The sequence below is a fragment of the Mobula birostris genome, chromosome 6, assembly GCF_030028105.1.
Source record: "Mobula birostris isolate sMobBir1 chromosome 6, sMobBir1.hap1, whole genome shotgun sequence".
NCBI classification, from domain to species: Eukaryota; Metazoa; Chordata; class Chondrichthyes; order Myliobatiformes; family Myliobatidae; genus Mobula; species Mobula birostris.
Window position 1 is genome coordinate 189548596 of NC_092375.1, and position 21215 is coordinate 189569810.

Here is a 21215-nt window from a genome sequence, read left to right on the forward strand (position 1 = left end):
AGAAATGGTACCTGTCTGCTGTGTGAGCCGCAGTCTCACAGAAGGTGAACGAAAATACTCACCACAGTGAGAAGCATTAGCACTAGTATGGGCCTGTGAAAAACTTCATCCTTACTTATATGGGAGAAAATTTGACCTGATCACAGATCACAAACCTTTGACAACAGACAACAGACAATAGGTGCAGGAGTAGGCCATTCAGCCCTTTGAGCCAGCACCGCCATTCACTGTGATCATGGCTGATCATCCATAATCAGTATCCAGTTCCTGCCTTCTCCCCATAACCTTTGATTCCTCTATCCTTCAGAGCTCTATCCATCTCTTTCTTGAAAACATCCAGAGACTTGGCCTCCACAGCCTTCTGGGGCAGAGCATTCCACAAATCCACCACTCTCTGGGTGAAAAAGTTTTTCCTCAACTCCGTTCTAAATGCCCTACCCCTTATTCTTAAACTGTGGCCTCTGGTTCTGGACTCATCCATCAGTGGGAACATGCTTCCTGCCTCCAGCGTGTCCAATCCCTTAATAATCTTATATGTTTCAATAAGATCCCCTCTCAGCCTTCTAAATTCCAGTGTAAACAACCCCATTCGCTCCAATCTTTCAACAAATGACAGTCCCACCAGCCCGGGAATTAACCTTGTGAACCTACGCTGCACTCCCTCAATAGCAAGAATGTCCTTCCTCAAATTTGGAAACCAAAACTGCACACAATACTCCAGATGTGGTCTCACCAGGGCCCTGTACAGCTGCAGAAGGACCTCTTTGCTCCTATGCTCAATTCCCCTTGTTGTGAAGGCCAGCATGCCATTAGCTTTCTTCACTGCCTGTTGTACCTGCATGCTTGCTTTCAGTGACTGATATACAAGAACACCTAGATCTCATTGTACTTCCTCTTTTCCTAACTTGACTCCATTTAGATAATAATCTGCCTTCCTGTTCTTACCACCAAAGTGGATAACCTCACATTTATCCATATTAAACTGCGTCTGCCATGCATCCGCCCACTCACCCAGCCTGTCCAAGTCACCCTGCATTCTCATAACATCCTCCTCACATTTCACACTGCCACCCAGCTTTGTGTCATCTGCAAATTAGCTAATCTTACTTTTAATCCCTTCATCTAAATCATTAATGTATATTGTAAACAGCTGCGGTCCCAGCACTGAACCCTGCAGTACCCCACTGGTCACCACCTGCCATTCCGAAAGGGACCCGTTAATCGCTACTCTTTGTTTCCTGTCAGCCAGCCAATTTTCAATCTATGTCAGTACTCTGCCCCCAATACCATGTGCCCCAATTTTGCCCACTAATCTATCAAAGGCTTTCTGAAAGTTTGCCCACTAATCTCCTATCAAAGGCTTTCTGAAAGTTCAGGTACACTATATCCACTGACTCTCCCTTGTCCATTTTCATAGTTACATCCTCAAAAAATTCCAGAAGATTAGTCGAGCACGATTTCCCCTTCGTAAATCCATGCTGACTTGGACCTTACCATTTCAATACACGACATCGCTCCTTTCCTGAGAAATAAACTTCAATGTTTTAGCAGACATTCGACTCACAGATTTAACCATTTCAATTCAACACAACACATACTCCCTGATTCGCATGGCTATAACCAACATATTTTCTGTTTCAACTTAATGATAACTCTGGAACTGAAAACTTCATTTTCAACTTACAACAGTTTTTATTGTTTTGAAATGAACTTAAAGCTCTACTTCAATACAAAATTGTTAAACTTCAGTGATTGTTTTCTAACCCTTTGAGTTCTTTCTACTGGTTTCTCTTTGCTTTCAATGTCTGGCAATGGCTTTTGCTCACTGTGAACCTTCAGCTTATCTATAACTGTCCATCATATTGTCCTCCTGTCCAGTACCTCATTGTCAAATCCTTGAATTTCCTCCTGTTTGTCAAAGTCTCTCTCGTGTTGAACTTTTTTACATGTGTGCTGTTCATTGAATACTGCACTTCAGTTGGAGATTCAACTACCACTTGATTTCTTGTTTTCCTCTCCACCCTGTGTGGTGTTGTGTTGAAACGTGTGTTGAATTTGTCCATTTTTTCTTGCTGGATAGACACACTGTTGTCAACACTTACAATAGACTCTTGTGCTCCTCTGCGATCATCTGCATACAGCTTGTAGTTTCCTTTTTGTTCTGCATCCCGATCTCATACTCCCAGTTCTGCTGTGTGTATCTCCTTGATGTCTGGTAACTTCCCCCTCATTCTCTGGTTGTAGAGAAGTTTGGCAGGATTTCCCCTGTAGTGGCATGTTCCACACATCTGTACACAGTTACATACTTTCTCAGATCACATTTCCAGTCAAGTCCTTCTGCTTGAGCAATCCTAATGCTTTTCATCAGTGATGCATTTTGGCGATCCACTTCACCATTTGCCCAAGCCCACCTATTGATTAGAAAATACAGGTGCTCAAAAACCTTAGGAGTTTAATGCTCTATGGCAAGCCACAGGGCTCATGACAGGTGGGGATCTCTGATGATGGATGCTGCTTCCCTATGGCAGCATTTCATGTAGATGTGCTCAGTGGTTGGGAGGACTTTACCCATGATGTCCTGGGCCAAATCCACTACCTTTTGTAGGATTTTCCATTCAATGGCATTGGTTCTTCCATACCAGGCCATGATGCAGCCACTCAATACACTCTCCACCACACATCTATAGAAGTTCATCAAATTTTTAGATATCATGCTGAATCTCCACAGACTCCGAAGAAAGTAGAGGCACTGCTGGGTTTCCTTCACAAGTGCACTTATGTATTGGGTCCAGGACAGGTCTTCTGAAAGAGTAACCCACAGGAATTTAAAGATGCTGACCCTCACCACCCCTGATCCCCCGATGAGGACTGGCTCATGGTTTCCCTCTCCTGAAGTTTACAATCAGTTCGTTGGTCTTGCTGACATTGAGTGAGAGGTTGTTGTTATGACACTGCTCGGCCTAATCTTCAGTCTCCCTCCTGTATGCTGATTCAGCATCATAATTGATTTGGCCCATAACAGTGGTGTCATTAGCAAACTTGAATATAGTATTGGAGCTGTGCTGATGGAGATCATGGAGGACATGCTGTCCTAATCCAAAGTAACTGGGTTCTACAAGTGAGGAAATCCAGGATCCAAATGCATAAGGAGGTATTGAGGCTAAGGTCTTGGAGCTCATTGATTAGTTTATAGGGGACGATGGTATTGAGCTTCAGCTGATAAAGAGTATCCTGGTGTTTGTACCTTTGCCGTCCAGATGTTCCAGGGTTGAGTGAAGACCCAATGAGATGGCATCTGATGTGGACCTGTTGCTCTGCTAGGCAAATTGGAGTGGATCCAAATCAAACCAGCCTCTCAAAACACTTCATGGCTGTTGATGTAAGTGCAACTGGGCAATTCCAATTCAGACTAAATATGACATACATTGTATTGAAGGTGGAGGGAGCAGATAGCAAGAATACGGCCAGTCAAGTGAGCTGCTTTGTCCTGGATGGAGATAGGTGTGTTGAAGCTGTTGACTCAAGTATGTGGACAATATCCAGTGCCTTGCTTGATGGTGGAAAAACTTTGTGGTGTCAGGAAGCAAGTCACTTGGTTCAGGGTGACCAGCTTCTGACCTGCTCTTGTACTTGCAACAAAAGTATTTATGTAAACAGGAGAAATTCCATAATGCTGGAAACCCAGAGCACTGTACACAAAGTGCTGGAGGAACTCAGCAGGTTAGGCAGCATCTATGGAAGTGTATAAACAGTCGACGTTTCAGGCTGAGACCCTTCATCAGGACTGGAAAGGAAGGGTGAAGATGCCAGAATAAAAAGGGAAGAGGAGAAGAAGGACAAGCTGGAAGGTGATAGGTGAAGCCAGGTGGGTGGAAAAGGTAAAGGACTGGAGAGGAAAGAATCTGATTGGAGAAGAGATTGGACTATAGGAGAAAGCGAAGGAGGAGAGAACCTGAGGGGGATGATAGGCAGGTAAGAAGAGGTAGGAGTCCAGAGTAGGGAACAGAAGAAAGGGGTAAGGGCAGGGATATTTTTTACCAGAAGGAGAAATATTCATGCCATCGGGTTGGCGACTATCCAGATAGAATATAAGATGTTGCTTCTCCAGCCTGAGAGTGGCCTCATCATAGCACAAGAGGAGGCCATGGACTGACATATTGGAATGAGAATGGGAATTGGAATTAAAATCTTTGCCCACCAGTAAGTTCTGCAGCCTCAGAATAGAGGGGCATCCCTTTAGAAAGGAGATAAGGAGGGATTTCTTTAGCCAAAGAATGGTGAATCTATACAATTGTTTGCCACTGGTGGCTGTGGAGGACATCATTGGATACATTTAAGGCAGAGGTTGATAGATTCTTGATTAACCAGGGCATGAAGGGATATGGGGAGAAGGCAGGAAATGGGGCTAAGTGGGAATATGGATCGGCCATGATAAAATGGCTGAGCAGGCTTGATGGGCCAGCTGGTCTATATTTTGCTATATTTTGTGGTCTTATAGTCTTAATATGAAATGCAAATTTTGTAAGATGATTTTTATTAAGTAGGTACACTAGCTCCACCTAGTGATTATTTATAGTTATTTAATTAACTCATTTCTTCAGAATCAATAGGAAACAGAGGGAGGTGATGCGGTAATAGGATTATTTTAGGATTGCCCCAGCAAAAGGTTGCATAGGCAAAATGTTCAGATAACCTCTTATGGTGCTGCAGATATTCAGTGTCCTTGGTAGCATCTTGATATGAAGAATCACTCAGAAACACTGGCATAAGGATGCATAACAAAACATTCCTTAAATGCACAAAAACATAAGAATATTACCAACAGGTGAAAAGAATCTTGTTTTCCTTGTTGTCCACTTGTGTTCAACAGCTTTGTCATCACCGAGGACCCATTATCAATCAACATTACCGGGGGTCAAGAGAAGGAGAGAGAGTGAGAATGATGAGAAGCCAAAACATACCAACCCTCTAAATCCTGTGCTGATAAAAGTGGACTGTACTTGGATATTCAAAAATAAATTTCTCCCTTACTCAGAAATCCACTGTCTACTCTGCAAAAATCAGGAACATGATGGGCCATAGCTTCTCCTAATTCAGAATCAAACCCAGAATCAGGTTTAATATCACCAGCATATGCCATGAAATTTGTTTTTGTGGCAGCAGTACAATGCAATGCATAATAATAGAGAAAAAAATTACACTGTGAATTGCAGTAAGTATATCTATATTAAATAGTTAAATTAAACAAGTAGTGCGAACGTGAACATAAAGTAGTGAGGTGGAGTTCATGGTTCAACATCCATTGAAAAATGAGATGGCAGAGGGGAAGAAGCTGTTCCTGAAACATTGAGTGTGTGCCTTTATGTAACTCCAGTGATGTATCGTTCAAATGCCTTTCAATTAACACCATAATCATTCAGTCTGTCCGTCAACAGATTCAGGATGCAAACACCTACTCAAAGTAAGCATAGTAAGTGGTGGTTTTACCAAGGATATCCATATTGCTGTTGCTATAAATCAAGGGTCCCACCCTGGGGCCCATGGACCCCTTGGTTAATTGTCGGGGTCCATGGCATAAAAAAGGTAGGGAATCCCTGTTATAAATTAATAAATTAATAAAAAAGTGTTTGTTCTAGTATACTGTATAATAATTAATTGTAATGTACTTTTCACTGCGGCAATTCCTATCAAGAGTAGCAAGAGAAATTGGATCTGTGTTATTTGAGGTTTGAAGAAGGAGTGGTGATCTTCTCGAAATATGTAAGAGCCTATGGTGTATGACAAGGCATTTGCTGACAGTATTTTTTTCCACCAGAGGGAGAATTACCATAATTACAAGATTGGGGAATTTCTTGTTACAGAAGGCTGTAAAACTCTGGAAATCTCTACCCTGGAGAGTGGTGCAGACTAGATTGCTGGAGGTACTTAAAAAGAAGGTAGATGACTTTATATAGGTTGGGAATTTAAGATTATGGGCAACTGCCAAAGAAAAGTAAAAGAGGCCTAGAGCAAATCAGTTATAGTCTTTAGAATGGTAGGGCTAAGTGGCTTTCCCTGGTCTTATTTTCTTGTGTCTTGTGCTTGCTTGTTTCTAGCCATTGTTATGTTGGCAAATCCAATGAAAAGACTGCAAAAATAATGTTGGCAGATGAAATAAAATGTTATCTGAGATACAGCTGTTTTAAATTATGCTTAACTTGTGTAATGTTAGTTTGGGAACTCATCTGGAAAAGCATTTGATGATTCAAACCTCGTGATAGCAGGGAAGGAGCTAACTGCCAAAGGAAAAGATAAACAATGGGAAAGCCACTATTCTGAAAAAAAGACAAAAATAATCTGATAGAATGGGTGAGGTGCAAGAAATGGAGACTGAGGTCAAAATGCCCAATGTCACATTTATCAAAATAACTTGAAATGGCAGTAGACAGAATCTGTGCTCCTCAGCTATGTGGAGTACTTCGCCATGTATTCAACCTGAGCCTGAGGCTCTGGAGGGTTCCAGTGCTGTGGAAGACGTCCTGCCTCGTCCCTGTGCTGAAGACGCCGCGCCCCAGTGGCCTCAATGACTACAGACCAGTGGCATTGACCTCCCACATCAAGAAGACCCTGGAGAGACTTGTTCTGGAGCTGTTCCGGCCTATGGTCAGGCCACACTTAGATCCCCTCCAGTTCGCCTACCAGCCACGACTAGGAGTTGAGGATGCCATCGTCTACCTGCTGAACCGTGTCTACGCCCACCTGGACAAGCCGGCGAGCACTGTGAGGGTCATGTTTTTTGACTTCTCCAGTGCGTTCAACACCATCCGCCCTGCTCTGCTGGGGGAGAAGCTGACAGCGATGCAGGTGGATGCTTCCCTGGTGTCATGGATTCTTGATTACCTGACTGGCAGACCACAGTACGTGTGCTTGCAACACTGTGTGTCCGACAGAGTGATCAGCAGCACTGGGGCTGCACAGGGGACTGTCTTGTCTCCCTTTCTCTTCACCATTTACACCTCGGACTTCAAGTACTGCACAGAGTCTTGTCATCTTCAGATGTTTTCGGATGACTCTGCCATAGTTGGATGAATCAGCAAGGGAGATGAGTTTGAGTACATGGCTACTGTAGGAAACTTTGTCACATGGTGTGAGCAGAATTATCTGCAGCTTAATTTGAAAAAGACTAAGGAGCTGGTGGTAGACCTGAGGAGAGCTAAGGTACTGGTGACCCCTGTTTCGATCCAGGGGGTCAGTGTGGATATGGTGGAGGATTACAAATACCTGGGGATACGAATTGACAATAAACTGGACTGGTCAAAGAACACTGAGGCTGTCTACAAGAAGGGTCAGAGCCTTCTGTACTTCCTGAGGAGACTGAGGTCCTTTAACATCTGCCGGACGATGCTGAGGATGTTCTACGAGTCTGTGGTGGCCAGTGCTATCATATTTGCTGTTGTGTGCTGGGGCAGCAGGCTGAGGGTAGCAGACACCAACAGAATCAACAAACTCATTCCTAAGGCCAGTGATGTTGTGGGGATGGAACTGGACTCTCTCTCACAGTGGTGTCTGAAAAGAGGATGCTGTCTAAGTTGCATGCCATCTTGGTCAATGTCTCCCATTCACTACATAATGTACTGGGTGGGCACAGGAGTACATTCAACCAGAGACTCATTCCTCCAAGGTGCAGCACAGAGCGTCATAGGAAGTCATTCCTGCCTGTGGCCATCAAACTTTACAACTCCTCCCTTGGAGGGTCAGACACCCTGAGCCGATAGGCTGGTCCTGGACTTATTTCATAATTTACTGGCATAATTTACATATTACTATTTAACTATTTATGGTTCTATTACTATTTATTATTTATGGTGCAACTGTAACGAAAACCAATTTCCCCTTGGGATCAATAAAGTATGACTATGACTATGACTTAGAGTAGATGTAAACAAATTCCAGGGAGGATGACAGCAGTCTTTCTGATTTTCAGCTCAAGAAATTTCAACCTTTTTATGTCAGACAATTTGAGAACGTGACCCCAGTGCCTCCATTGGTCCAATAGGAAGAAGCAACATCTTCAAAGTTCAAAGTACAGATATGTCACATATGCAACTTTGAGATTCATTTCCTTCTGGGCATACTCAGTAAATTTATAGAATGGTGACTATAGCAGGATCAATGAAAGATCAACCAGAGTGCAAAAGACAACAAACTGTGCAAATGCAAATATAAATAAATAGCAATAAATAAGGAGAATATGAGATGAAGAGATAGAGTCTTTGAAAGTGTGGTTATTAGTTGTGGGAACATTTAAATGATGTGGCAAGTGAAGTTGAGTGTAGTTATCCCCTTTTGTTCAAGAGCCTGATGGCTGAGGGGTAGTAACTGTTCCTGAGCCTGCTGGTGTGAGTCCTAAGGCTCTTGTACCTTCTACCTGATGGCAACAGTGAGAAGAGACCATATCCTGGGTGCTGGGGGTCCGTGATGATGGAAGCTGCTTTCCTACAATAGCATTTCATGTAGATGTGCTCAATGGTTGGGAGGGCTTTACCCATGATGTACTGTGCTGAATCCACTTCCTTTTGTAGAATTTTCCTTTGATATGCATTGGTGTTTCCACACCAGGCTGTGATGCAGCCAGTTAATATACTCTCCACTACATAGCTATAGAAGTTTGTCAAAGTTTTAGATGTCATACCAAATCTCCACAAACTCCAGGGGAAGTAGAGGTGCTGCCGTGCTTTCTTTGCAATTGTACTTGCGTACTGGGCCCAGGACAGGACTTCTGAAATAGTAACACCTAGGAATTTGAAGTTGCTAACCCTCTCTACTTCTGATCCTCCAATGAGGACTAGCTCAAGGGACGTCTGGTTTTCCTCTCCAGAAGACGATAATCAGTTCCTTGATCTTGCTGACATAGAAACATAGAAGGCCAACAGCACAATACAGGCCCTTCAGCCCACAATGCTGTACCGAACATGTACTTACTTTAGAAATTACCTAGGGTTACCCATAGCTCTCTATTTTTCTAAGCTCCATGTACCTATCCAGACGTCTCTTAAAAGACCCTATTGTATCCACCTCCACCACCATCACCGGCAACCCATTCCACACACTCACTACTCTCTGCGTAAAAAAACTTTACCCCTGACACCTCCTCTGTACCTACTTCCAAGCACCTTAAACCTGTGCCCTCTCCTGTTTGCCATTTCAGCCCTGGGAAAAAGCCTCTGACTATCCACACGATCAACACCTCTCATCATCTTATACACCTCTATCAGGTCACCTCTCATCCTCCGTCGCTCCCAGGAGAAAAGGCTGAGTTCACCCAACCTGTTCTGATAAGGCATGCTCCCCAATCCAGGCAACAAGTGACATTGAGTGAGAGGTTGTTGTTATGACACCACTCAGCAAGATCATCATCTCCTTCCTGTGTGCTGATTTATCTCCACCTTCGGTTTGGCCCACAACATTGCTATTTATTTATGTCTGCATTTGCAGTTTCTTCACAGTTCATAGTTCCTGATGTTTACTGTTTACAGTTACTGTTCTGTAGATTTGCTAAGTATGCCTGCAGGAAAAAAAATCTCAGGGTTGTATGTGGTGATATGTATGTATTCTGATCATAAATTTTACTTTGAACAAAAATGCATCATCAGCAACCTTGAATATGGCTTTGGAGCTGTGCATAACCACACAGTCAAAAGTGTAAAACGAGTGGAGCAGGGGGCTATACACACAGCCTCCTGGTGTACCTGCATCGATGGAGATCATGGAGGAGATGTTGCTGCCAATCTGAACTGACTGGGGTCTGCAGGTGAGGAAATCCAGGATCCAGCTGCACAAGGAGGTATTGAAGCCAAAGTCTTATTGATTACTTTTGAGGGGAATGATGGTATTGGATACTGAATTGTAGTCAATAATGATAATTCTGATGAATGCATATTTGCTATCCAGATATTCCAGGGTTGAGCGAGGAATCAATGGGATGTTATCTGCTGTAGACCATTATTCTAATAAGCCAACTGGAGAGGATACAAGTCACCTCTCAGGCAGGATCTGATATGTTTCATCACCAATCTCTTAGAAATATTGTTGCTGGGATTAAAAGTGAAAGCTGATCCAATGCTTCCAAATAAAATGTATTGTTTTCTTACAAGTAGCAGTGTCAACTCCATTGCTAATCTTCCTGCTGGTTGTACCTAGTGGAAAGTTCACTTTACAAATTCCTTCCTGTCCTTACCCTACTTTTTGCTTCTTGTCTTTAGTGGATGAACAATATCCAGCCAAGGCCAGGTGCATTTCACCTCTACAGACAGGAGATAATCTTGTTCCACAGGGACAGAAACATTTTTAATGAGCCACTGTAATTCAGCCTTGGGATTTGATGAGCTTGTGGTAAGAGTTAAACATGGGTTTATTGCAGGGGTTCACAACTTTTTTTTAATGCCATGGACACCTACAATTAACCGAGGGGTCTGTGGATTTCAGGTTGGGACCATGGTTTAGCGTAATGTGTAAAATGGGTGGTTGATGGCTTGGTGGACTGAAGAGTGTGCTGCGTGTCTCTGTGATTTAATGAAGCCGTTAAATGGAGCTGTGGATACTCGATGTAGACAGAAGAGGACTTTTGAAGGAAAAATAGGAAATCTCCAGAGTTTTGGAAGGATTGAAACTTACCCAGTCAATGCAGTTGCTGCAGTTTCACTTTCCTCTCAAGTATAATTTGGTCCAACATCACCAGGCAACAACCCTTTCAGGACTTAGCTGATAATAACAGTCAGTGGTATACGTGGCCGGCAGAGATAGAACAGACACTTTGTATTCAGGTAAGAAACAAAATTCCATTGATTCTTGGGTTCTCACTGTGGCCGTATGAGTCTTCAAGCTCCTGAGCCTTCTCCCGGAGGGAAGAGGGACAAAAAGTATGCTGGCTGGGTGGATCGTGTCCTTGATTATCCTGGCAGCACTGCTCCAACAGCGTGTGGTGTGAAGTGAGTCCAAGGATGGAAGATTGGTTTGTGTGATGTGCTGGGCTGTGTTCACAATCTTCTGCAGCTTCTTCCGGTCTTGGACAGGACAACTTCCATGCCAGGTTCTGATGCACCCGAGAAGAATGCTTTCTACGGTGTATCTATAAAAATTAGTGAGGGTTTTAGGGGATAGGCCAAATTTATTTATTTTTCTCAGGAAGTAAAGGCACTGGTGGGCCTTCTTGGCAGTGGACTGTGCTTGGTTGGACCAAGTCAGGTCATTTGTGATATTGACCCCGAGGAACTTAAAGCTCTTGACCTGTTCCACCTGCACACCACCGATGTAGAAAGGGGTCGTGCGGTCCGCTACTCCTTCTGAAGTCAACAACCAATTCCTTCATCTTGCTGACGTTGAGGGATAGGTATGTATGACAGAAATGTCAGAACCCCGAAGCTACCCTCCCCCCATCCATCGTACAAGCAGCAGCAGAAGCATTGACCCTCACCCCCCCACGTGCCAGCAGCAGCAAACGCCCCATCCCCCCATCCCCCCCACCCCCTCCCCATGCAAGCAATAGCAAAAGCAAAAATATCTCTCAAGGAAAATAAACTTCCATTAATAATTTGTGACAAGTGAATGTTTCAGCTTTGCAGGTGGAATCTGTGCAACTGAGCACAGAAAGGAAAAGATATTTTTTAGATATTTGATATTTTTTATGCACATAAAAATATCAAAATGTTCGTCCCTCATATTAAACAATTCTTGTTGTTTGTGATTTTTGAACAATTATGCAGTAATCATACTGTTTTAATCTATCTCCCGAGATCAATTTTCTACATAAGTTTATGATCCCATTGGCACTAAGCATTTAATGGTAAGATCATGACATTTACTGCTGCAGATCTGAAGTTATTAAACAACCATAACATGGGCATCACCGGGTCCATAGAGTTTATAGTGATTGACAAGTCCAGTCAATCAAGATCACTGCCTGAGGAATAGTTCTTTAAATAGGGAGAAGACAATTATTTTAGACCTGGAACTTCCTTTCCTCATGGTAGAGAGGTATTTTTTTTCTCAAGGGGAATTGCCTCCTAAGGCATTTACGGAGCTGCTTATACAAATTCTATGTGGCTCACAGATCAACTGGAAGTTTTATAAATACCTATATGTATTTAGTAATTTTTTATTTGGCTTAACAACAATGTCACTTTTATCATTTTATTATTTTACTGTGGGTTGCACGGTAGTATAGTCATTTGCTCAATGCTTTACAGTACATAAGAGATACATAAGGTCGGCACAGACTAGCAGGGCCGAGATGGCCTGTTTCCGTGCTATAATTGTTATATGGTTATATGGTTATAAGAACATAAGAAATAGGAGCAGGAGTTGGCCATCTGGCCCATCGAACTTGCTCCGCTATTCAATAAGATCATGGCTGATCTGGCCATGGACTCATCTCCACCTACCTGCCTTTACCCCGTAACCCTTAATTCCCCTGCTATGCAAAAATCTATCCGATCTTGTCTTAAATATATTTACTGTGGTAGCCTCCACTGCTTCATTGGGCAGAGAATTCCACAGATTCACCACTCTCTGGGAAAAGCAGTTCCTCTTCATCTCCGTCCTACATCTACTCCCCTGAATCTTGAGGGTATGCCCCCTAGTTCTAGTCTCACCCACCAGTCGTAGCAACTTTTCTGCCTCTAACTTATCTATCCCTTTCATAATTTTATATGTTTCTATAAGATCTCCTCTCATCCTTCTGAATTCCAGTGAATGAAGTCCCAGTATCAACGACTGGGGTTCAATTCCTGCCACTGTCCAAAAGGAAGTTTTTATATTTTCCCCCGTGACTGTGTGAGTTTCCTCTGGATGCTCAGGTTTCCTCCCACATTCCAAAACTGTACCAGTGGGTAGGTTATGGGGTCATTGTAAATTGTCCTGTGATTAAGTCAGGGTTAAATTGGGGGTTGTTGGGTGGCACAGCTTGAAGGGTTGGAAGGGCCTATTCTGTCCTATACCTCAATAAACAAAAGAATACATTAAAGAAAATTACCTCCTACAATACACAGTTGGCAAAAAATTGGTATATCTGCCATTTTAATTTATATTAATTAAAACTGCAAAAATAAAAACAAGGGCAAAAGAAATTAGGCTTAAAATTGGATCCTATGTTTTGTATTTTTGGCTTTGTATGTATTATTTTTGGAACCAAGATGTTGGTTGTTGGTTGTTGTTAGTGGAAGTAGTGGTACCTGTACTACACTGAGGATGTTAAAATGTGCACAGCTAATGTAAAGCGCAGGTCTGCAGAACAGGGGAATTGTATGCCAATCAATATATATTGCCAATGTTGTGCTAGTGCTGACATTTCAGAAGATGATGCTTCTATTCGCAAACTCTCTGAAGCACAATACATGTGCATCAGTTCTGTATCAGTGCTGTTTAAAAGTAGTAACTACATCCTATTTAGTTGCTGAATAATCTCGACTAGATATTTCTGTATTTTTGCAAATTTCTAGTGCTTTCTAGAGTTCATTAATATCATAATCAACAGGGATTATTTGTCAGGTGCTGATGGGTTCTAATCTGATTTTCATTTGGCTTCAAGGCTTAAAAACACACCAGTTACAACCAAGGGTGTGCGCATTAGCAAGTAATCTTCATGGACTTGCAGCATATCTGGGAGAACAGGCAATAAATGAATAAGGAAAACTTTATGTTTTTAAATATTTGTTGGATTCTTGAGATACAGCATGGAACAGGCCCTTTGGGCCCTTCGAGCTGTCCCGTCCAGCAGTTCCCCAATTTAATCCTAGCCTAATCACTGAACGATCTACAATCACCAATTAACCTACCAACCAGTACATCTTTGGACTGTGGGAGGAAACTGGGGCACCTGGAGGAAACCCACCCCGTCACGGGGAAAACGTACAAACTCTTTACAGGCAGCAGTGGGAATTGAACCCAGGTTGGTGTTACTGTCAAGCATTGTGCACGGTAACATAGTGCAGGCGACCCGGGTTCAATTCCCACCCTTATCTGGAAAGGGTTTGTACTTCCTCCCCGTGACTGCGTGGGTTTTCTATGGGTGCTCTGCTTTCCACCCACAGTCCACAGATCTTCCATTTGGGAGATTAATTGATCACTGTAGATCATCCCGTGATTAGGCTTGGAGTAAATCGGGGCATGGCTGGGTTGTGTGGCTTGAAGGGCCGGAAGGGCCTGTTCCGTGTTGTATCTCAATAAATAAGTCAATATATTAAGGAAAAGGACAAGAAGGGCTATCTGCAGTTTGCCTTTTTTCACCAGGATGTCCACAAAGCAACCTTTTCTCTGTGTGAGTCACAATGAGGAATGGAGTCTGAGATACCTGTGCTTCTTCTGGATGCCCTCACTGAAATCGCTTCCTATTCCCAATGACAACCACAGCAACACAGCAAAGCACTGGCAATGTTTGATCACGAGCATTAACACTTATTGCCGGCCAGTGGTGGACCAGCATCAGCACTGGACTTCAAGGCGAGTGGCCCTGAATTCAAATCCGGCTGGCTCCTTGCATGCTTTCCATCTGCACTGGGTTGAGCATTGAATTAGCAACTTGCTGTCATTAGAAACAGAAAAATGCTAAGGAAATGGCAAAAATGCTACCCAGCTACGCAGGTTGACTCTGTGGTTAAGAAGGCACACAGTGCATTGGCCTTCATCAGTTGTGGGATTGAGTTTGAGCCAAGCGGTAATGTTGCAGCTATATAGGACCCTGGTCAGACCCCACTTGGAGTACTGTGCTCAGTTTTGATCACCTCACTACAGGAAGGACGTGTAAACCATAGAAAGGGTGTAGAGGAGATTTACAAGGATGTTGCCTAGATTCGGGAGCATGCCTTATGAGAATAGGTTAAGTGAACTCGGCCTTTTCTCCTTGGAGCGACGAAGGATGACAGAGATGTACGAGATGATGAGAGGCATTGATTGTGTGGATAGTCGAGGCTTTTTCCCAGGGCTGAAATGGCTAGTACGAGAGGGCATAGTTTTAAGGTGCTTGGAAGTAGGTACAGAGGAGATGTCAGGGGTAAGTTTTTTATGCAGAGTGAAGACTGCGTGGAATGGGCTGCTGGCGGAAATGATAGGGTCTTTTAAGAGACTCCTGGATGGCTACATGGAGCTTAGAAAAATAGAGGGCTATGGGTAACCCTAGGTAGTTCTAAGGTAGGGACATGTTCGGCACAGCTTTGTGGGCCGAATGGCCTGTATTGTGCTGTATTTTCTGTGTTTCTATGTTTCTGTGTTTCAATGTGTGAAAAGGAACAACAACTAACATTTATACTCAGAGCTGCAGGCTAATTTCCAGTGACTAATGGCGTTCTGTGGGAGTTTGTGTTGGGACTGCTTCTTTTTACATTAATGCGTGAATGAGTTGGATGACGGAATTGATGGCCTTGTGCCCAAATTTGTGTACAATATGAAGGCAGGTGGAGGGGCAAGTAGTGTTGAGGAAGCAAGGAGTCTGCAGAAGAACTTAGACAGATTAGGAAACTGGGCAAAGACATGGCAGATGGAATTCAGAAGTGCAGGAAAGTGTATAAAGGTCAAGTCACTGAGTATATTTAAAGCAGAGGTTGAAAGGTTCTTGATTAGTCAGAGCATGAAAGGTTACAGAAGGAAGGCAGGAGAATGGGTTGAGAGGGATAGTAAATTAGATATGATGGAATGGTGGAACAGACTCGATGGGCCGAGTAGCCTAATTCTGCTCCTATGCCTTATGGTCTTATCTCGTATGCACTATGCTTCTATTGCAAACACATACCAATGTTTATTTAAAATTCCAATTACTGGCCGTCCATGGGTTATGAATGCTGAAATTATGGACCCCCTTATATATGAATGACCATTTGGAGACCACAGGGATGGATGGTGATGGATTTGCCGGCTGCTGTGGGGCGACGGGCATCTTCTGCCAGGTGAGAATGGAGCATTTCCGCATAACTCCCCCCTCCCCCCACCCTGCCATCCTGCCACCCCGCCACCCCTGGGCTGCAACAATTGGGAGCGCTGAGCAGATTGACTGAGTCACTGAGTGGTTATTCCCAATTCCCTCTCCCATTACAGCTGTTCAGTGATCCTCTCCCCCACACTGCTTTTGTTCACTTATGACTGACAAAAACATTGTGTTGCAAACAGTTCTCAGGAACAGAACTTGGGGACTCTGTGTACAACAAAATTATCTTGTACAATCTCTGACATCAGTAACATATCTGCTGCAATTTATAAGATGATATCATGATTAATTTGCTACATTTGTAAAAGCATGATTATGTTAATGAACAAAAATAATTTAATTTCTCTAGATAATGCAACTTGAAGATTAAAATATAAAATAAAACGAGTTATTTCACTCTTGTGGCTAAATGTATTGCAAAAATTCATTTTTTTCTATCTAAATGAAATCATGACATTATTTGTACTGTAATGAGAAAATTCCTTTATAAATGCATCTGTTATGATTGGAAATCTATATACATCTTCCTATTAAAATATATTTCTGATTACTTTGCTCCATTTTCTAGTCTAATGGAATACAGAGTGCACTCACAAAATAACAATGGGATGGCAAAACTGAAGGAAGTTACCATAGCTTCTGTGGTGAGATGATGTTGACAGATCCTATAAGTTTGGCGTATCAAACATATGTCTATGTGGTTGAATTGACCCAAGTAATTTGTTCAGACTGAAAGAAAGTACATGTCAGGCTCACTGTTCCTTCAAAGCTGTGCGGGTGTGTGTCCTTGCAGTAACTGAAATGCTCCCACGCACGTAGTGCAGCTGGAATTTGCTTTTATATAATGTGCCACACAGTTTATAGGCAGTTATGGTAAACCATATATATATGTTGTAACTCGGTTACCTGTCTGGACACACCCCTCTGCTGACTGTCCCTGTGGCTCCTCCCACAGAGTCCTGTATAAAGGTGTTCGCCTTGCCCCTCCCCCTGTGGAGGTCGTATTGTACAGCGAATAAAAGCCTTTCAGTATTTTACAAAATCTCAGTCTTTTGGAGTAACTGAAGGTGCTTCAATTTTATTCGCTGTACATTTTAAAACATGGAACAGTCCCTGAGACCAGACAAATTAGACCTCGATCCGCAAATGCCTGACGCTGGAAACGCTTTCGAACTCTGGCTGGCCTGCTTCAAAGCGTATCTAGAGGAGATTAAAGCGACCGACCCCGTAGCGAAGCGCAGAGTTCTACTCTCCAGGGTCAGTCCACGGGTCTATTCGCTGATCAGAGAGCAGCCGAACTACAATGGCGCGATGAACGCACTCAAAAGACAATACCTGAGGCCGATAAACAGCGTCTATGCTCGGCACCGTTTAGCGACACGGCAACGACGGTCCGGGGAATCGAGTGCTGAGTTCGTCCAGGCCCTACAGACAGTCGTGCGAGCCTGCAATTGCCAGGAGCTGACAGCGGCGCAGCATGCAGAACTCCTAGTGAGAGACGCCTTCGTCACGGGGACCAGGTCAGTGTACGTGCGCCAGCGGCTGCTGGAAAAAGCCAATCTTACCCTAAGTTCGGCAATGGAGCTGGCTGATACATTGGAGGCCGCTCTGCATAACTCCGAGGCTCTCCAGGCACGCAATCCCCCGATGGCCTTGTGGGTGCCGCAGACCCCGCAACCCGCCGGCGAATCCACCTCGGCTATAGCCAGTCGTGAGTCCGCGAAGTGCTACTTCTGCAGACTGGAGAAGCACCCCCGGAAACGCTGCCCGGCCCGACAAGCTACCTGCTCCAGCTGCGGAGAGAAGGGCCACTTCGCCAAGGTCTGTAAGTCAAAACCGCGAGCGGGATCGAGCAGCGCCGCGTGCGAGACGTGGGGGTCGCCATCCTCCCTGCACACTGCCACCACGTGCGAGACATGGGGGCCGCCATCTTCCCTGCACACTGCCACCACGTGCGAGACATGGGGGCCGCCATCTTCCCTGCACACCGCCACCACGTGCGAGACATGGGGGCGGCCATCTTGGTCAGCGCCACCTCCCACCGCCTACGACCAACGGGTGCTCACGGGCCACCCCACCGCACCGGACCAAGACAGCGACCCCACCCTGGCTTCCATGACCCTCGACCAAAGCGCTCCCCACCAGCTCGCAAGGTCAATGATGGACATCCTGGTGGAGGGGCACAGGACAAGCTGCCTGTTTGACACAGGCAGCACGGAGAGTTTTATTCACCCGGACACGGTGCAGCATTGTGGCCTCATGATACGGCCGGTAAGTCAAAGGGTCACCATGGCCTCCGGGTCGCATACAACAGACATCCGGGGGGGTTGTGTAGCGACGCTAGTGGTGCAGGGCACAGAATATCGGGACTTTAAGTTACTGGTCTTGCCTCAACTGTGTGCTCCTGTGCTGTTGGGCTTGGACTTCCAGAGCCACCTGAAAAGCGTGACAATGAAGTATGATGGGCCCCTCCCACCAATTACTGTCATAAATCCCCTGTTTTGTAGAGATATGTCACATACCCCGCTACTGACCACACACACACACCGACCCGTGCATCCCACCCAACATCATGCCAACTGCCACACTACCGACACCACTTGCGGCCTCTCCACCCTCAGGATCCCTCCCCCACCGCTGTTTGCCAACCTGACCCCCGACTGTAAACCTGTGGCAACTAAAAGCAGGAGGTACAGCGCGGGGGACAGAGCTTTCATTAAGTCGGAGGTGCAGCGGCTGCTCAGGGAGGGGGTCATTGAGGCAAGCACAAGTCCTTGGAGGGCGCAGGTGGTGGTTGTTCAGAACGGGGAGAAGAATAGGATGGTCGTGGACTATAGCCAGACCACCAATAGGTTCACGCAGCTCGACGCGTACCCTCTACCCCGCATCGCGGATATGGTCAATCAGATAGCACAGTACAAGGTGTACTCGACCATAGACCTAAAATCCGCTTACCATCAGCTCCCCATCCGCCGGGAGGACCGCCCTTACACTGCCTTCGAGGCGGACGGCAGGCCTTATCAATCCTGTGCGTCCCCTTTGGTGTCACGAATGGTGTATCTGTCTTCCAGAGGGCAATGGACCAGTGCCAACTGAAGGCCACGTTCCCATATCTGGATAACATCACCATCTGCGGTCATGACCAGCAGGATCACGACAACAACCTCCAAAAATTTCTCCAAGCAGCCAAATCTTTCAACCTCACCTATAACAAGGACAAGTGTGTATTTGGGACCACCCGACTTGCTTTCCTTGGGTGTGTTGTGGAGAATGGAGTCATTGGCCCTGACCCCGACCGTATGCGCCCCCTGTTGGAACTCCCTCTTCCCAATACCCTCAGAGCCCTCAAAAGGTGCCTGGGCTTCTTTTCATATTACGCCCAATGGGTCTCTAACTACACAGACAAGGCCCGCCCCCTGGTCAAGTCCACCACATTCCCCCTCTCTGCTGAGGCCCACATGGCCTTCAACCACATAAAAGGGGACATTGCCAAAGCAGCAATGCATGCGGTGGATGAGGCCATTCCCTTCCAAGTAGAGAGTGACGCCTCCGACTTTGCGCTGGCTGCTACCCTCAACCAGGCAGGAAGACCAGTGGCGTTCTTCTCCTGTACCCTTCAAGGCCCTGAAATTCGGCACTCTGCGGTAGAGAAAGAGGCCCAGGCCATAGTGGAAGCTATAAGGCACTGGAGGCACTATCTTGCCGGCAAAAGGTTCACCCTGCTAACTGACCAGCGCTCAGTCGCATTCATGTTTAATAATCAGCAACGGAGCAAAATCAAAAATGATAAAATTCTGAGGTGGAGAATCGAACTCTCCACCTACAACTATGACATCATGTACAGGCCTGGGAAGCTCAACGAGCCCTCCAATGCCCTATCCCGGGGAACGTGCACCAGCGAGCAGATTGACCGACTATACACCCTACATGTAGACCTTTGCCACCCGGGAGTCACCCGGCTTTTCCACTTCGTGAAAGCCCTGAACCTGCCTTACTCCCTTGAGGAGATCAGGATGATGACCAGGGACTGCCAAGTCTGCGCAGAGTGCAAACCGCACTTCTACCGACCCGAAAAGGCACCACTCATCAAGGCCACCCGCCCCTTTGAGCGACTGAGTGTTGACTTTAAGGGCCCCCTTCCCTCCTCCATCGACCGCAATGTGTACTTTCTTAATGTAATTGACGAGTACTCGTGGTTCCCCTTCGCCATCCCCTGCCCCAACACCACTACCACATCAGTTATAAAAGCCCTGCGCAAGCTCTTCACTCTGTTCGGATACCCATGCTATATCCACAGTGACAGAGGGTCCTCGTTTATGAGTGACGAGCTGCGCCAATACCTGCTGGCTAGGGGAATTGCAACCAGTAGGACCACGAGCTATAATCCCCGGGGGAATGGACAGGTGGAGAAGGGGAATGGACAGGTCAGGTCAAAGGGACTGCCGGTCTCCCGCTGGCAGGAGGTCCTTCCCGAGGCACTCCACTCCATCCGCTCCCTGTTATGCACGGCCACCAATGCCACCCCTCATGAGCGGCTCTTTTCTTTTCCCAGAAAATCGACCACTGGAACCACCCTACCATCTTGGCTGATGTCCCCAGGGCCAGTGCTGCTCGGGAAACATGCGAGGAGCAATAAATACTCCCCGATAGTCGAGAGGGTTCACTTACTTCATGCGAACCCCCAGTATGCCTACTTGGTTTTACCTGATGGGCGGGAGGACCCGGTCTCCATCCACGACCTGGCGCCCGCAGGAGCTCCGGGCCCCTACCCTGAACACTCCGTGGTGACTATTGACCCTGTACCCACCAATGTATGTACCTACAAGACACCGTGCACCCCAAACCCTATACAGACACCACACGACACTCCCATACTGGGCGCGACGCACACGCACACGCACGAGGGATTACCGACGCCTAACGTGCTGGCACCTGAAGTCAGGCTGGAGCCAGCACAACCGCCATCGCCGGTGCTACGTAGGTCACAGCGACGGACTCGACCGCCTGATAGACTTAACCTGTAAATATACTTCTTGTAAATATTGTCAGTCACTTCACCCCGTGGGACTCTTTTTAAAAAAAGGAGGGGTGAATGTGGTAAACCATGTATATATGTTGTAACTCGGTTACCTGTCTGGACACACCCCTCTGCTGACTGCCCCTGTGGCTCCTCCCACAGAGTCCTGTATAAAGGTGTTCGCCTTGCCCCTCCCCCTCAGTCCGGGGGCAGACACTCACTGTGGAGGTCGTATTGTACAGCGAA

General features: G+C 45.6%; 2 protein-coding genes across 6 annotated transcripts in view; both read left to right on the top strand.

Moving 5' to 3' along the window:
• c6h2orf76 (chromosome 6 C2orf76 homolog) overlaps window positions 1-21215 on the top strand; it is an 88446-nt gene that overhangs the window by 5936 nt on the left and 61295 nt on the right. Inside the window, exons 3-5 of one of the 5 annotated variants that reach the window (XM_072262127.1) lie at window positions 3258-3379; window positions 5816-5936; window positions 7964-13753. The exons of 2 other annotated variants lie outside the window; for them this stretch is intronic. In XM_072262127.1, the coding sequence (XP_072118228.1) occupies window positions 3258-3379; window positions 5816-5911 (218 nt within the window). In that variant the 3' untranslated portion in view covers window positions 5912-5936; window positions 7964-13753. Of the gene's footprint in view, window positions 1-3257; window positions 3380-4870; window positions 13754-21215 lie in introns of those variants that run through there. 2 more of the 5 variants (XM_072262125.1, XM_072262126.1) reach the window with 2 other exon arrangements.
• Window positions 16813-21109, top strand: LOC140199665 (uncharacterized). The gene is made up of 2 exons (XM_072262120.1): window positions 16813-18223; window positions 20505-21109. Exons 1-2 carry the CDS (start codon window positions 17054-17056, stop codon window positions 20586-20588), a joined length of 1254 nt encoding a protein of 417 aa, XP_072118221.1. The 5' UTR covers window positions 16813-17053; the 3' UTR covers window positions 20589-21109.

Excerpts from the sequence above, each read along its gene's own strand:
- LOC140199665 (XM_072262120.1), top strand. The coding sequence starts at position 17,054 with ATGGAACAGTCCCTGAGACCAGACAAATTAGACCTCGATCCGCAAATG. Across the intron at positions 18,224-20,504 it reads GTGGCCTCATGATACGGCCG|AAAATCGACCACTGGAACCA; the intron begins GTAAGTCAAAGG and ends TTCTTTTCCCAG.